Source organism: Zeus faber (assembly GCF_960531495.2).
Source record: "Zeus faber genome assembly, chromosome: 6".
In the NCBI taxonomy this organism is placed as follows: Eukaryota; Metazoa; Chordata; class Actinopteri; order Zeiformes; family Zeidae; genus Zeus; species Zeus faber.
Window position 1 is genome coordinate 20,980,316 of NC_137201.1, and position 15,328 is coordinate 20,995,643.

General features: G+C 45.1%; 1 protein-coding gene across 1 annotated transcript in view; it reads left to right on the forward strand.

Annotated features, from left to right (window-relative positions):
- Positions 1-15,109, forward strand: part of LOC307232217 (pleckstrin homology domain-containing family A member 5-like) — a 92,517-nt gene extending 77,408 nt beyond the window's left edge. The window contains exons 14-24 of the mRNA XM_080003139.1: positions 168-248; positions 1,347-1,496; positions 1,613-1,714; positions 3,467-3,610; positions 5,834-5,954; positions 6,064-6,179; positions 7,968-8,168; positions 9,019-9,180; positions 9,871-10,004; positions 11,562-11,707; positions 13,814-15,109. Of these exons, the coding sequence (XP_079859265.1) occupies positions 168-248; positions 1,347-1,496; positions 1,613-1,714; positions 3,467-3,610; positions 5,834-5,954; positions 6,064-6,179; positions 7,968-8,168; positions 9,019-9,180; positions 9,871-10,004; positions 11,562-11,707; positions 13,814-13,848 (1,392 nt within the window). The 3' untranslated portion in view covers positions 13,849-15,109. The remainder of the gene's footprint in view (positions 1-167; positions 249-1,346; positions 1,497-1,612; positions 1,715-3,466; positions 3,611-5,833; positions 5,955-6,063; positions 6,180-7,967; positions 8,169-9,018; positions 9,181-9,870; positions 10,005-11,561; positions 11,708-13,813) is intronic.
- Positions 15,110-15,328: the final 219 nt, after the last annotated feature.

A 15,328-nucleotide genomic window follows, 5' to 3' on the forward strand; every position in this document is an offset into this window, starting at 1 on the left:
TATACTGTGAAAGTGGCATAAAATGAACATAAAAAGACAATGAAATTGTCTGACAATTAGTCGTCAACTAAGATTTCATGATCGTGACGGCCTTAGATGCAGGCTACTTTCATGGTGAACTTGATTCTTGGTTTCTGTTTTTCATATTTTTTTGTCCTTCTCCTCAGACCAAACTAAGTCGGTTGTGTGAGCAGGACAAGGTGGTGAGGACGCAGGAGGACAAACTCCAGCAGTTGCACAGGGAGAAGGTGAGGAAACCAAACTTTCATCTCCACGCTCAGCACTAACTCTGCATTCTCCTCCCAACCACATCCGCTCGCGTTTGTCGTTATTCTCACATACCTGCTGCTCACTGAACCAAGTCGCTTTATATACAGGACCTTATACTGACTTACAGTACCTGTGGAGGGAAATCCAAGAAGATCCTTGTCCTTAAACTGTCTGAGGTTCTGTGGAAAAACAGTACGAGTGCCATTAATTCCAGTTCCCAATCACTGACCTTGCTATCTGGCCTAAAGGAAACTGCTATGACAGCGGCTCATAGAATCATCTGGTTCATGTGTCTCAAACTCAAATTTCTTTGGGAGCCACTGATCAAAACAAACTGTCCCGCATGTATTTTTTTTACCCTTCACATTTTGTGAATTGCCTGGTGATACATTATCTTGAAAAATTTTTTTGCATGGATTCATAAATAACTTGCAGAACAGATTTAACAATATATTAAGAACATGTTGGCCGCATCAGGCCCTTGTCCACACAGTTTTTCCATTTCCTAAAAAAATTAAATCTCCAGCCACATGTGAATGAGAAACGATTTAAAACACACGCACAAGCGTAACAGGCCAGTAGGGGCTGATAATATAATATATATAGTGTATTGAGCTTCTTCTTGAGCGCCGCTATCATCATAATATTCACACACAACACTGTACTTTCGCCATTTCCGAAAGTTGGAGAGACTTTTAATGGCGACACGGGGAACAACACAATGGTCGTCCGCCTGTCGCCTTCAGGTTCCTGACGCGCGTGCAAATGCGAGAGTCGAGGTCGTTACGTCAGCGTTTTTCACGAAGCTACGTTTTACCTGTCCGCACGAAAACAGAGTTTAGGAAAATCTCCACCCTAGGGGGCGTTTTCCAAAAGCTTCGTTTTCAGTTCCTAAAACGCTGTTTTCCTGTGGACGGCAGACAGAGAAAATAGTCAGTTGGTTTGAGACCCCTGATCTAATTCATAACCTACCATATTTCGACCTAATCATTCACTCTGTCTGTACTAAATATATATTAAAAACATTTTGAAAACCTGACTAAATGTCGTTAAATTTGTATCACACTTTTCCCCAGCACACCCTGGAGACGGCTCTGCTGTCGGCCAGCCAGGAGATTGAGCTGGGCTGCGTGGACCCCGTGACCCTGCAGAGCGTGGTGCAGCAGAGGGACGTGCTGCAAGGCGGCCTGCTCAGCACCTGCAGGGAGCTCTCCCGAGTCGCGGCGGTGAGTCCCCCCCCCCCCACCCCTCTGCTCCCGCTACATCCCCACAATGCACCCCGCCGCCCGCAGCGGAAATACGCCGAAAATCCAGATGTCATGTTGGGGTCTGTCTTCACCAGGAGTGTGAGCGCTCGTGGAGGGAGTACGAGATGCTGGAAGGAGACGTGACGGTGTCCAGGAACGTCCTGCTGGAGCAGCTGGAGGCCCTGGGCAGCCCTCAGGTAGCAGCGCCGCTTTCGGGGTGTCCGAGTTGGCACGGATGCAGGTTGAAACGTTATGAAAAGGTGTTGATGAGGCGTCGGGAATTCTGACCCCTGACCGCCGTGGCCAAAGAACCCAGTTGCACGTGCCGGGGTCCGAGCATTGTTGCCAGGGAAGGTGGAGCCAGTGGTGGTACTCAGTACTCAGCGCTTTTACTTTAGTTAAAGTACAAATACGCACGCACAAAATTACTCTCGTAAAAGTGAAAGTACCATGTTTCTACTTAAGTAAAAGTAGATTTGTATTTGCTCTTAAATGTACTAAAAAGTATTAAAAGTCATTTTCCGTCTACAATATGACTAAATACTTTTTTTTCAGCAGCTGAGCGCTCAACGAATCTTGGCGTGTCTAACTGTTGATATAAATATAAATCCTGATTCAAAGAATGCACATGGATTTAAATCCATATTTTTAAAACAAAGTATATGAATATATATTAAAAAAAAGAAGTAACACAAATGTGTCAAACGGTAAACCGTGTAGATATTGGCTTGGAAATGTAGTGGAGTAAAAGTCAAAAGTTTTTGAAAACTGAATATACTGTACGTAAGTACATAAAGTTGGAGAAATGTACAGTACTTAAGTATTTGTAATTCGTTGCTTGCGAGCACTGGCGGGACCCAAACACCAACAATGGAAACACCGAGGAACACATGCATCACACCAACACACTGAATGGCTGTTCCTTATACAGGGCCATTCTGAAAGAAATATCAAATATAGGATTTCTTTGGACAAAATAATCTTGACGGATTACCGCTCCAAGTAAGCTTTCCATACCGTACGCTCCCATCAATAGGTGATCCAAATCCTAAACTCTACTTAAAACAGATCAGAGGTTGAGTATCACAGAACATGACCATTTTTTGGTGGAAGACAAAGCCAATAAAGAGGAATTCGGTAGCGTCGTTGATTTAGGAAACGTGTAGAATGCAGAGTGTTCGTCCGGCCCCGAACTGAGCGACTTTTCGAAACACACAGCCGAGAGACGCGTCCTTCGCCTGGATACACTCTCTCCCTCCCTCCCTCCCTCGCTCTCTCTGTTGCTCTCCCCCCTTCCCTCGTTCTCTCTCCCTTTGTCTCCCTCCCTCTCCTTTGGTTTCTTTCTCTCTCTCATCCCCTCTTACTTTCCCCCACTCTCAATTTCTGTCTCCGTTCTCCCGCTCTCCCTCACTCTCCCTCTCTCTCTGTTTTTTTCTATTGCGCTTTTCTCTCTCTCGCTTCCCTGTCCCTCCCTCTGTCTGCTTTTCTCTCTCTGTTTCTCTCATTCTCCTTCGCTCTCCCCCACTATCTCTCTGTTTCTCGCTCTCTCTCTCTCTCTCTCTCTCTCGCTCCCTCTCTTTCAGCTTTGTCTTGCGCTCTCCCTCTCTCTCACTTCCCTCTTTTCTTTCTCTCCCTCTCTCCCTTCTCTCACTTCCTTCTTTACTTCTCTCTCTCTCTCTCTCTCTCTCTCTCTCTCTCTCTCTCTCTCTCTCTCTCTCTCTCTAGCTCCAGCTACCCGATAGTGCTTGGATCTCTCCTCTCGCCCCCCGCCCCCCTCTCTGTGCTTCCACTGCACCTCCACACCTCCATCGCTTTGTCCATTCGTTCATTTTCTTCCCTCATCTCACCATCTGTCTTTCGCTCTACCCTGCGTGCACGTGCGCGCGCACGCCCGTGTGTGTGTGTGTGTGTGTGTGTGTGTGTGTGTGTGTGTGTGCGTGCGTGCTCAGACGGAGCCTCCCAGCCAGCAGCACGTGGACATCCAGAAGGAGCTGTGGAGGATCCAGGACGTGATGGAGGTTCTGGCAAAACACAAAGCCCAGCGGAGCGCCGCCGCTGAGGGGAGCGGCTACAGCTCCAAACACAAGAGCGAGGTGAGGCTCCGCCCACCGGATGCTCTGTGGGACTAAACCTCCTCCACAAATTCTTTCTTTCTAGCTATGTATCTATGTATCTATGTATCTATCTATCTATGTATCTATGTATCTATCTATCTGTCTGTCTGTCTGTCTGTCTGTCTGTCTGTGGTTGCCCAGTTGCCCAGGGCAACTGGGCAACCACTTTTGGCAAGCTCTGCATAGGAGAATGAAAGAGATTGTACATCCCCAGTTTCCCCTGAGAAGATAGAAAACAACAACTATGTGAATGGACACGGTTTCTAAACCCTAGAATGCATATGATGGGTGAAAAATGCATAATATTTTAATAATATAAAATTCCGGAAAGTCCGTTTTGATGACGTGAATGTCAATTAGTTTAGTTAAATATTGATTCCTGAAACAATGTGCAAAACTTATCAACAAAAACAAAACTCTTTTTAGCAGGGTCTTTTGGGTTCATCACATGCATTCTTCGGTTAACAGGAAAACATGTGTGGGTGTTGGAAATAATGCGTGGAAGGAGATTTCTTAAATGCGAGCGGGAACGGCCCTGATGTGTCACTCTGAGTGGGTGTTTTTGAGTGGGTGTTAGTGTGTCCAGCCGCCTCACGCCGCTCCCCACAAACGCCCCGGACGCCCCCCGCGCTTCCCAGTCCTGACTCGTGTGATCCGCAGGAGAAGGAGGAGGCGGAGGAGGAGGAGGACTCCGTGCCTCCGCGGCCGCCGTTGCCCCGGTCCTACGAGCCCAACGCTCCCTCCGCGCCGCCCCCGCGTCCCTCCGCCCTCCACCGGCCGGAGGAACGGAAGAGCGGGGCGAGGAACGTAGCGCACGGCGTAAGGCGCTCGGTCCGATTCCATCCACCCGTTTTTATTTTTCATCCTTTTCGGCACCGTCTTTTTTGGGGGTTTGTTTGTTTTTTGATTTAATGGCTTGGCTCTTCTTTTTATTTTCATTTTTTTTTTTTTTTCATTTTGGTTGATTGTGTTCCTCCATTTTGTGGATACCGTACCGTAGAGTTGTCCATTTTTGTTGTTATTTAACTGCTCACCGTTAAATAACATCTGATCCACACAAACGGGTTTCTCATTTTCACTTTCAAAATTGTGCTTTTTTTCTGTTTTAATTTTTTTTTTTTCTCATTTTGACAAAATATTTTTCAATTCCCATTTTTTGTCCATTCACAGTTTGGTCTTAATGTTGTGAGTTTTTTCCTTTGTCCTCTATTTCCAATTTCAGCTGAGTTTAAGTTTGAGTGCTTGTTTTTTATGTTTATTTTTTTCCACCAGGGGTTTCAAAGATGCTGCCCGCGAGGGGAAAAAGTAATATATTATATAAGTAAAATATATTTAAAAAAGATCAGATTTCCATAGAAACATTCACATTCAGTTATTATCTACAGTATGTGTACAAAAAACTAAGATCAGCAGTTCAGTGTAGGTCTCTAAGATATTAGAGTCAATCTAGTTCATAAAATGTAATGAAATTTGGAAAATGAAACACTTTGCAGTTACAGTATAGCAGAGAAGTGAAAAAAAGTAACTTCATAAGCTTTATTCCAAATTGATCAGCCAGAAAGAGCATCCGAGTGGGCTGTGTTGGTCGTTTCACGTGCACGCGTGCGCGCACACACACACACACACACACACACACACACACACACACACACACACCATACACATGCACACACACACACACGCACACATACAGACCTCTAATCACAGTTTGTTATTCAGTTAAAATGTATTATTAAAATGTATCAAGTTTGTCAAAATCAGATTTTTTTCCTCATATATCTAATAGAACATTAAAAAACATTTTCAGATATAAATATGTATTTTGAGTCATTTACATGTTTTAATCCCATTTAAATGATTTTAATTATCAGCATCATTTTTTATACAATGATAATGCTGATAATGTTAAAGACAATGGTATAATGACATTTTAATATTATGTGCCTGCTTGTGTGTTCCATTTTGACCAATGCAGCCTGCAGTCTCGAATGAGTTTGACACCCCTGCTTCATATCTTCAGTTTACTGTCTCAGCTGTGAAGGCTTTACCGGGTCACCGTATTTTAGAGAGCACCAGTCTTTGTTTACGTTTTAATCTGATATGAAGCTCTTTTCCAAACGGTGGATGTGTCATTTCGGGACCAGACGCCTGCAAAGCGGATCCAGATGTGTGACTGTCTGCTGAACTCCCCTCTCCCTGCAGGGACCAGACTACCGGCTCTACAAGAGCGAGCCGGAGCTCACCACCGTGGCCGAGGTGGACGAGAGCAACGGGGAGGACAGATCCGAGCACGCGTCTGAGAGGGAACCCTCCGGAAACAAAGGTACACATGAGGGGTTACCATGACGATGTAATAACCACCCCGGGCCGAGCATCATGTCAACCGGGTGGGTTCGGTTACCTCTGATCTTCCGCTCCTCTCGGCCTCGCAGGGATGTCCTACCCAGTGGGCATCGTCCCCCCCAGGACAAAATCACCTATGTCCGAGTCGTCCTCCATCGCGTCCTACGTCACCCTGAGGAAAGGGAGGAGACCTGACTCCAGGAATGTAAGTCCTCTTTTTTCTCATCCAAAGCTTCTATTAAACCGTCACCCTCATCCACATCAGAATAATTCTGGCTACGCATGATGGTCTACTGGACTAAAACGTGCAATAAAATAAGGTTGTTTTACTAAGAATGGGTTGGACAATTATCGATATAACTATATATCGAATAAAAACAAACATGCTATGACACCGCCACAAGTTATCGACATTATCACAACAACTGGCTGTGGACACCAGGGGGAGCACCTCCTCTTCCACTCAGTCGACCCAGCGACATCGTTTGAGAATTGAGCGAAACAGTGTTGAGGAGTGTGAAGGGGTCTGATTTCCTCAAACTGAATGCTCTTTTGTTGAAATGAGAAGTTATTTTTGGAAAAGAACAGAAAACAACTTCTGAATAAGCTGCGCATTGTCCAGTTAAAACAAATGATTGAAACAGATAAACTACTGCCATTGCCTTTTCTCGGATTTTACAGGGAAACTTATTTGATAAACGTATTTTCTTATACAAATATGTATTTGGCACAGAACTGATCATAATCAGCATGATATCAATATAATAACATGATCATGTTAATAATAATGATAATAATCATATAATGTTTTATTATTATTATTATTATAGAAGAGTCAAATGGCCACAGTTCTCGTGTGTCTGCAGCTCTGGCTTCTCCCTGACGGCCTGTTTTGCATGTTGGGCTGTTTCTATTGTCAGTTTTTGGAAGCGGCCATGTGGCCCCTCGCTCTGTGGCCCCACTGTGACTCATTCCCTCCTAAAGGGCCGGAGTCATATAAACGTCTGGCTTGATTTAAATACTGTTTCCAGACGCTCACCACTTCAATTTACTAACCATGTTATTAGGACACCGCAGTGCAGGGAGTGCCCCGGCTTTATTTGGGGATAAGTGTGTGTGTGCGTGTGTGTGTGTGTGTGTGTGTGTGTGTGTGTGTGTGTGTGTGTGTGTGTGTGTGTGTGTGTGTGTGTGTGTGTGTGTGTGTGTGTGTGTGTGTGCGTGCGTGCGTGCGTGTGTGTGTGTGTGTGTGTGGATGTGTGTGTAGTGTGTGTTGTGTATGTAGTATCCCATTTTTCATATTATTTTCTATTTTTAGATATCTGACTTCTTCCGTTTTGTATTTTTCTTTTGCATTTGTATGAGCTATTTGTATATACTGTATATTTCACACAAAAAAATCCTTCACTTTTTATTCTGTTTTCATTGTCAATTTTTTCCGACTGCAAATGCACCAGACAAAATTAACAATTTCTGATTTGAGTGTGTGTGTGCGTGTGAGTGTGTGTGTGTGTGCGTGCGTGTTTGAGATTATTTACTTGAGCTCAAGTAGAAGTAGTGATGAGGAAAATGATTTTGATTAAAGAGTGTAGGAACTGAATTGTAGTGAAACTCAATACCATTTCACATGGGGTTACAGATGAAAAGGTACGTAGTTCCTTCCTAGTTACTTTCCACTTCAGCTGCCTCCTGGTTCAGTCCGTGCCAGACCCCCCCCCCCCGTCCCTGAACCCTGAGCGGTCCAGATTGTGGAGACTCCCTGAGGCTGCTCGCAGGACGCCGCTCTGCCAAACCCTCCGGCCAGAACCCGCTTCCCCGAACAAATCCATGTGCTACGCTGGGTTCATTAACCTCCAGAGGCTGACATTACACCTATCTGTTGGCCTGTGTGTGTGCGTGCGTGCGTGCGTGCGTGCGTGCGTGCGTGCGTGCGTGCGTGCGTGCGTGCGTGCGTGCGTGTGTGTGTGTGTGTGCGTGCGTGCGTTTGCGGCCTCAGGATCGCCCTCGCAGTGCGGTGGAGCAGCAGCTTTGCGCGGTGGACGCCGGTCGGCCCCGGATGAGTGTGGAGGAGCAGCTGGAGAGGATCCGCCGCCACCAGCAGGGGGCGTTGCGGGAGAAGAAGAAGGGCCTCGGCGTCCGGGGAGGAAGCAGCCAGGAGAACACGCCGTCGCGCAACGCCCCGCCCCGCAGCGCGCAGGTACCGCGGCGTGCACGCCCCCCACACACAGAAACACACACACAAACACACACATTAGAACAGCTGCAAAGTGCACGGTTTGACTGAAATGGGATCTTTCTGTGTTTGTGAATAATGTTAAAGAATGTTTTTTCAGTTGTTAACTGAAGTATTTGATTATTCTCTAATGAAACACTTAAATCCAGGTCATAATATTAAGAAGATCCTTTACAAATTTGATCAAAAATGGTATAACAGTTGGTAAGTGTTGTTCAGTTCCCTTGTTGGTATATTTTGATTTTTATTTTATTCATATTTTTATTTTTCTTATTTTTACTACTCTGCCCAGCACGGACTCTTGAGTTTGAAGCATTGAAGCATTTCACTACGTGCTGTACAGTACAATATGTACGCCACAAATAAATCTTTAGTATCTTGAATCTTTTATCTCTGAATCAATGCCATCTACTGGCTGAAATCAGCAGAAGGTGTGAAGGGAGGATGCAGATGGAGATCAATACTTACAGTGGTTGTCTGCCTCACAAATCAAAAAAGACAAACAAAATAACCATTTGAAAAGAAAGAAATACAGAATGTTTCCATCCCAATCTGAGTGTCATTTTAAACCGATGTTGCAACAAATAGGATGTGAATTATGTGCGTTTCCATCAGTTGATTTTAAGAAAGTTAATGGGATGTCTAGTGCATTTTTTGTATTCCAATCTTCAGTAGATAGCTACTCTTTAAGAGGTAGACATGTGTTATAACACTGTTGTGAGCTTATACGGCGCGTTTTATAAAAAGAACAAAAAGCTACAACTACCATACTGCAAACTGACTCATCGTCCACTAAAATGTCCCGGTTGCACAGCTGCAGAGCCGGCGCCGGGAGGAGGTGATGAGCAGTGACATCCAGGAGCTGGAGGCGGCGCTGAGGCTGCAGGACGTGGTGAGGGAGCAGGAGACGCCGGCAGAGGAGATCGCCCGCCTCAAGGAGGCGTCGCAGGCCGACCACTTCAACATGGACCGGGAGGTAGGTTCATTTCTCGGACTTACCGATGGTTGAACACCAAATTGTTTTCTGTGTGATTCCTTCCAAAAGGAGACGTTGGTTTCTATGAGACTTCCTGGTCAAATGCAGAGACTACACACCAGTGAAACTAGGACCCAAACAGCCGCTATTCTACTGTGTCTCATGGTGATAACGTCTAATAAGCTGAATAATGGTGACGTTTAACTTAAAGATTTCGCTGGGGACCCCCTGGAACTCCACTTGAAGGGCCCTTGGGGTTCTCTGGACCCCGCGTTGAGAACCGCTGCGTTAGAAAGAGAGCAGAAAATGATGAATGTGAATCGGAGGCGTTCGTCTCAGGCGCTACGCGTTCATTCACGGGGGGAACGACAGCGTTTTGGGTGTTTTCAGCCACTAGACGGAGAGCTGAGAATATGCGGAAGGAGAAGGTGCTGTCCCCTCCACCAGGTTGTGGCGCTGATGCTGAATCTGTTTGTTGATTCCGCTCCGTCTTGATTATCCAGCACTGGAGAAATGTTTTATTTGTTAAGTTTTTCTGCGCCTCGCCACGTCTTTGACAGCCTGTTTCTCCCTCTCTGTCTTTCTTTTTCCCCTCTCTCTCTCTCTGTCTCTCGCCCCCTCTCTCTCTGTCTCTCTCTCTCTCTCTCTCTCTCTCCCCCTTTCTCTCTCTCTCTCTCATTCTCTCTCCAGCTGTCGGTGCCTGACAAAGTGCTGATCCCCGAGCGCTACGTGGAGTCGGACCCTGACGAGCTGCTGAGCCCCGAGCAGGAAGCCGACAAGCAGAAGAAGGTGGATCGCATCAAGGCTCTGATCGCCAGGAACAGGTGAGGACAGGAGCGCAGCGCTCGGCGGGGCAGGGGGTGGTGGCTGCACAGTGGCTGCGAAAACGATAAACAGGCCACACTTATTAAGTTCATACCTACATGTAAATATGTAAGACAAGATTAAAGGTTATTAATCCCCAGAGGGATATTGAGCCGTTACAGCAGCAAAAGACAAAGCCGCTGAGAAAAAAATACAAATTAAAATGAGATTAGAAATAACACACACACACACACACACACACACTATCAATCTATGTACACAGTTGACTAGTGAGCCCAATATGGCCAGTAGCAGTTTGGTCCAGTGTAAGTACACATTACAGCAGGGCTCTCAAACTACAGGCCCGGGGGCCACGTCAGGCCCGCAAGACAATTACATGTGGCCCCGCTACATGGTGATCATTTTTTGATAAATCTGTCCCCCCAAAAAAAATTTTAAATAACAATACTTAAATAATCCACACAAATGCACTTAATGTTTTCATAATATAAAACAGAACTAAATAGATCATAAGAGAGATATTTCTAACAGGAGGCAATTCAGTAATGTGCGGGAGAAGAAAACAAAATGACAAAACAGACCACGCCGGTTTTCCCTTGAAGTTCAACACGGCCCCCCGGAAGACAACAACCTGGCCAGGGGCCCCCGGGTCATTTGAGTTTGAGACCACCGCGTTACAGTATTGCAGCATCACCATTACACGTGTAAAAGATAGCCCGACAATTGAAATAACAACAAACATTTTTAATTATAGACCCCAGTGCTTGAATCAAACATCAACAGAACCGTAGGGCCGCTCTATAAAAAAAAAACGAAAAATATAGAAATCATGTTCATTTATGGACAACACCATTCTTATTTTTGATAAAGAAGCGGCAGCATCTGAACCGTAAAATTGCTTTAATGTTCATGTCACGGTCAGTTCGCTGATGTTGGAGCCTCTGATTTGGGGAAACTGTGGGGAAAAAAAATATTTATTTTCCCCCTAAGCTGCTGTTTTAGAAAGTTAGAACAGAAAGGTCGACGCCTCCGTTGCTCTGATGCTCCGAACCGTAGGACGTTTGTTCCTCAGCGGAGCCAGGACTATTTTAAACCAGGGTTTCCGTTTGTGTGGCGTTGACTCCAGATCAACAGCACCGTCCCTCTAGCTGAAAACGGCTCCCGGCGATGAAGCCATGGGTCCCGTTCAAGGAACTGAGACTCTTTGCGTCACTTTGCACCTGGGGAGAAGAAAAAAATAACAAACAGCGATCCATGAAAAACAGCAGATACGCACATCGGCGCTTTGTTTGTCCCTCGTTGCCACGGTGACATTTCGAAATCGAAATGTCGGCTGCTGGAACTGATGAAAAAAAAAACAAAAAAAAACCTAAAAACTAAACTGGGCTGGTGTCTGTTTCTGTGCTGGGTTAACTGTGTTGATGCCAAAGCTTCCCTTTGCTCTATCTACTGCATCTATTGCTATCTATTGTGTGTGTGTTTGTCTTAAATACGTCTATGTGTGTGTGTCTGTGTGTGTGTGCGCGCGTGTGTGTGTGCGTGTGGGTGTGTCCCAGCATGCACGGCGGCGTGATTCCCAGCGTGGCTCTGAGCCCGGAGCAGGACGCTGAGGAGGAGGCTTCGGTGCAGGACAAGGAGAGGATGATTAATATCTCCTATGAGCTGGCGGCCGAGGCCTCCAAACGAAGCAAGATGGTGGCAGGTACACCCCTCTGCGGGGAGCGAGGGAGGAAGCAAGGGAGGAAGGAGGGGGGGAGGGCGACGCAAAGGATAGATAAGAATAACGCATGGAAGAGGAGGGCCAGTCGTTAATAGATTTAGTGTCTGTGTGTTCTACTCTTCTTCTGCACCATCACACTGCTGCTGCTGCCGCCGCTTCACCTTCTGTTCATGTGCACACCCCAGTCACTTCATTAGGTTTAAAGTGGTGATCTGTAAGATTGTTTTGTTCAGAAAAATCCCTTTTTTTTTTCTATCATATTTATTTATCTGGCACTTAATAAAAAAAAACAGCCATTCAATGTATTTGGTGTACGCATGCTGTTTTCATTGCTGGTGGCGGGGTCCGCCACCATCACATAAAAGAGAGCAGCACCCTCCAATGGCAAAATCTCCTCCCACCACCTCAAGTGACCAAGAAAATGAACAAATCAATTGGTCAGAAGAAGGAAAACTTTGGAGGGAAGAAAGTGCCGAAGCGAGCTGAGGCGGGTGTAAACCCAGATGTGGCCGTTTCCAGTTGAATTCTGGGACTTGACGATCGTACGGATTACCACTTTAATATTCATCCATTTGTTCAGTTTAATTTGTTTAATCACTCTTCTCCTGTCGTGTGCTCGGCTGTGGAGGCAGCAGCTGCTGACGTGACGGCGGAAGCCTGTTTATTTTAACCCCGTTTATCTATCTGAAGCCACCCCTCGGCTGCAGCGGCCGGTTGCTAGGCGACGGTGGCTGCAAAGTGCAAAAGAATGTCTTTTTTTTCATTATTAAATGTGAATTGAAAAACACTAATGGCTCCCAGGACTATCAGTCATGAGGAGGCTGAGATGTCTGTTTCTGGCGAGGTTGGATGTGCTTCCAGTTTAGAGATGGTGCTGTATCGGGGAACATGGACACGCATTAGGGAACCATCTCACGTCCCATTCAGTACCCATTTAATACCTTATTGATTAGATCATGGCTCAGCATTTCATTCTATATCGTTATATTAACATTTTGTACGTGATGAGATCTGCGGCCGAATTCAGTTTGGCCGCCTGACGTGCATCACAAAAGCATTTCGCCCAACAAATTCCGTCTAATATAGAAATTAAATTTTTCAATCCCTTGGCGGGAAATGGTTTCATAAGCAATTTTCGAGTCGATTGTGGAATTGAAACGGTAGAAATTATTCTTTTTTTTTTTTACTCTTTTAACTGAAGACTATAAGAAACAAATAAATTATGTTGTTTCCGGCAGAAGTTTGAAATAAGCAATACGCAATTTTCAAAGATATTCATTTGTGTTTCAAACTTCAGCAGAACATCTTTGTCTCCCGACAAGTTCAATCGAGCATCCATGCGTGTGTGTGTGTGTGTGTGTGTGTGTGTGTGTGTGTCTGTGTGTGTGTGTGTGTGTGTGTGTGTGTGTGTGTGTGTGTGTGTGTGCGTGCGTGTGCATGTGCATGTGCGTGTGTGCGTGCGTGCATGTTTTCCTGTGTTTTTGCCTGTGTGCTCGACGTGCCGCTGTGTGTCGTTGCAGTGAAAAGCCCGTCGTCCACGTCACCGCTCCATCCACCTCCGTCACCTAACGCGCCCCCACAGCTCCCCGACGGCTCCCACTTCATGTGTGTGTAGTAGCACCAGTAAGGGCTCCATCCACACCCACTCTTGTTTGAATGTGGTCGGTTTTTGTTTTTTAAGTCTTTTCTGGGGGGTGTTTGAATGTCGTATTTCATTTTACATTTTTTATATCATTATACATGTTTTAATAGATTTTTTTTCACTTAACGTATTTTGACTCTGAATCGAAATTTATTTGGTCCAAAGAAAATTCATTTTTATCCTTGACTTTTTTTTACTCCACTTAGTAGTGATTTTTTGTGATATTTACCACTTTCTGTCAGTTGTAAGTAAAGTGTAAGTAAAACGTCTAACCACAACCAAACCGCACTTTAGTAGAGACGAATAAAGTATTTAAAACAAGTGTATACAACTCCTCAGCCAGAGCGTTGTTCTTCGTGATGTTTGTCGCATGGATCCGGCGATGCCGCACAAACGGTACGATCAGGATTGTTTTCGTTCTGACCGCTGCTCCTCTCCCTCCGCAGCCCAAGCTCTGTCCTCGGTGAAGACCTACACCTGAAGGGAGCCGCGGCCGTCGGGATGTAGAGAAGGAACAGACCAGCACAACGGAGAGGCCTCCGCCTGCCGCCGCATCCGGCCTCCGGCCTCCACCGCAGCCTGGGGCCTTAGCTGCACCGCCTCCACGCCTCACTGTGACCCCACGCTGCTGCTGCACCGCTAATGCCACTTCCTGTCTTGAGTTTTATATTATTTTTTATTATTTTCCTGGTTGCCCCGTGCCTCCGACGCCACACACTCACCTCTGTCTCACTGGCAGGGAGCAGTTCTGTGTTTATTATTTATAAGGTTTGTGTGTTTGATTCTTGTTTGAAAGATGGCTACCGTGTGTGCGTGTGTGTGTGTGCGTGTGTGCACACACACACGCGCACACACGCGCGTGTGTGTGTGTGTGTGTGTGTGTGTGTGTGTGTGTGTGTGTGTGTGTGTGTGTGTGTTTACAGACCGTGATGTGAGCATCCAGACCTGTACATCCCACCCCTGCGTTCCACGTCAGCACCTCTGGCACTGGAACAGACGACGCCAAATATTAAGTTCTAACATTTTAACATGTTTACATGTTTTTACCACATTTATGCTCAGCGCAATTATTTTTAATGCATTTTTTTTTCTTTATTTCTCACCATGAGGCGTTTGCTGTTGCCACTTAAATTTAGTATTTTTTATTTTTTTTTGTAAAAACATTTATTTCACATGTAAAGAAAAAATAGAATATATGAAATATAGTTGATTTATTATTCAAAGAGTTTCCACCTTCTCGCTGCAGGTAAGATTACTTTGTTCCTTTTGTTCCTGGTGTGATTATTTATACTGATCTCCTGCAGTCTCTGTCGCACTGTTGCCGACACATATGTGAATGTTTTGGCTTAAGAGACGCTACCGACGTTCCTTTTCTGTTGCTGAGAGACATATTTAAGCAAACAGAGTTATTCATATTTTTTCTTCAGAGTTTGGATCTATTTTATGAAGTGTTGGTTCAGTCCTGGAATTGAAAGAGGAATAGAATAGCACATGTAAAGAAAATAATAAATACATCGAGAAAAAAAATAATAATGTAAACGCAATAAGGACGTTTTTAGTTTTGTTTTTTGGATTTGTGATGAATGGTTTTCCCTTTGTAAAAGATGTAATTATCAGAGGTCGGTCGTGTATATATTGTACATGGTACAGCAGGATGGGAGGGTGTGGTTACATACTGCAGCTGATATGCAATACCCCATCTGTTTTATATTGTGTGAAATAAATGTTGCTCTTCTTATCAAGCTGGTGTATATGGATTTTTCTTTTTTTACTCAACTTCAATTGTTTAAACAATCAATGTAATGAATATATATTTCAACGTGTACGGTCTGCGGTGGTGGAAAGTAATAATATGGAGAGTGGTGTGAGAGACTCTAATATTTTAAATGTAAGTAGAAGGAAAAGCTATTTAGATGTAAATTCCAGAATGGAATCTGTAAAAACTGCACCCACAAAGCCGA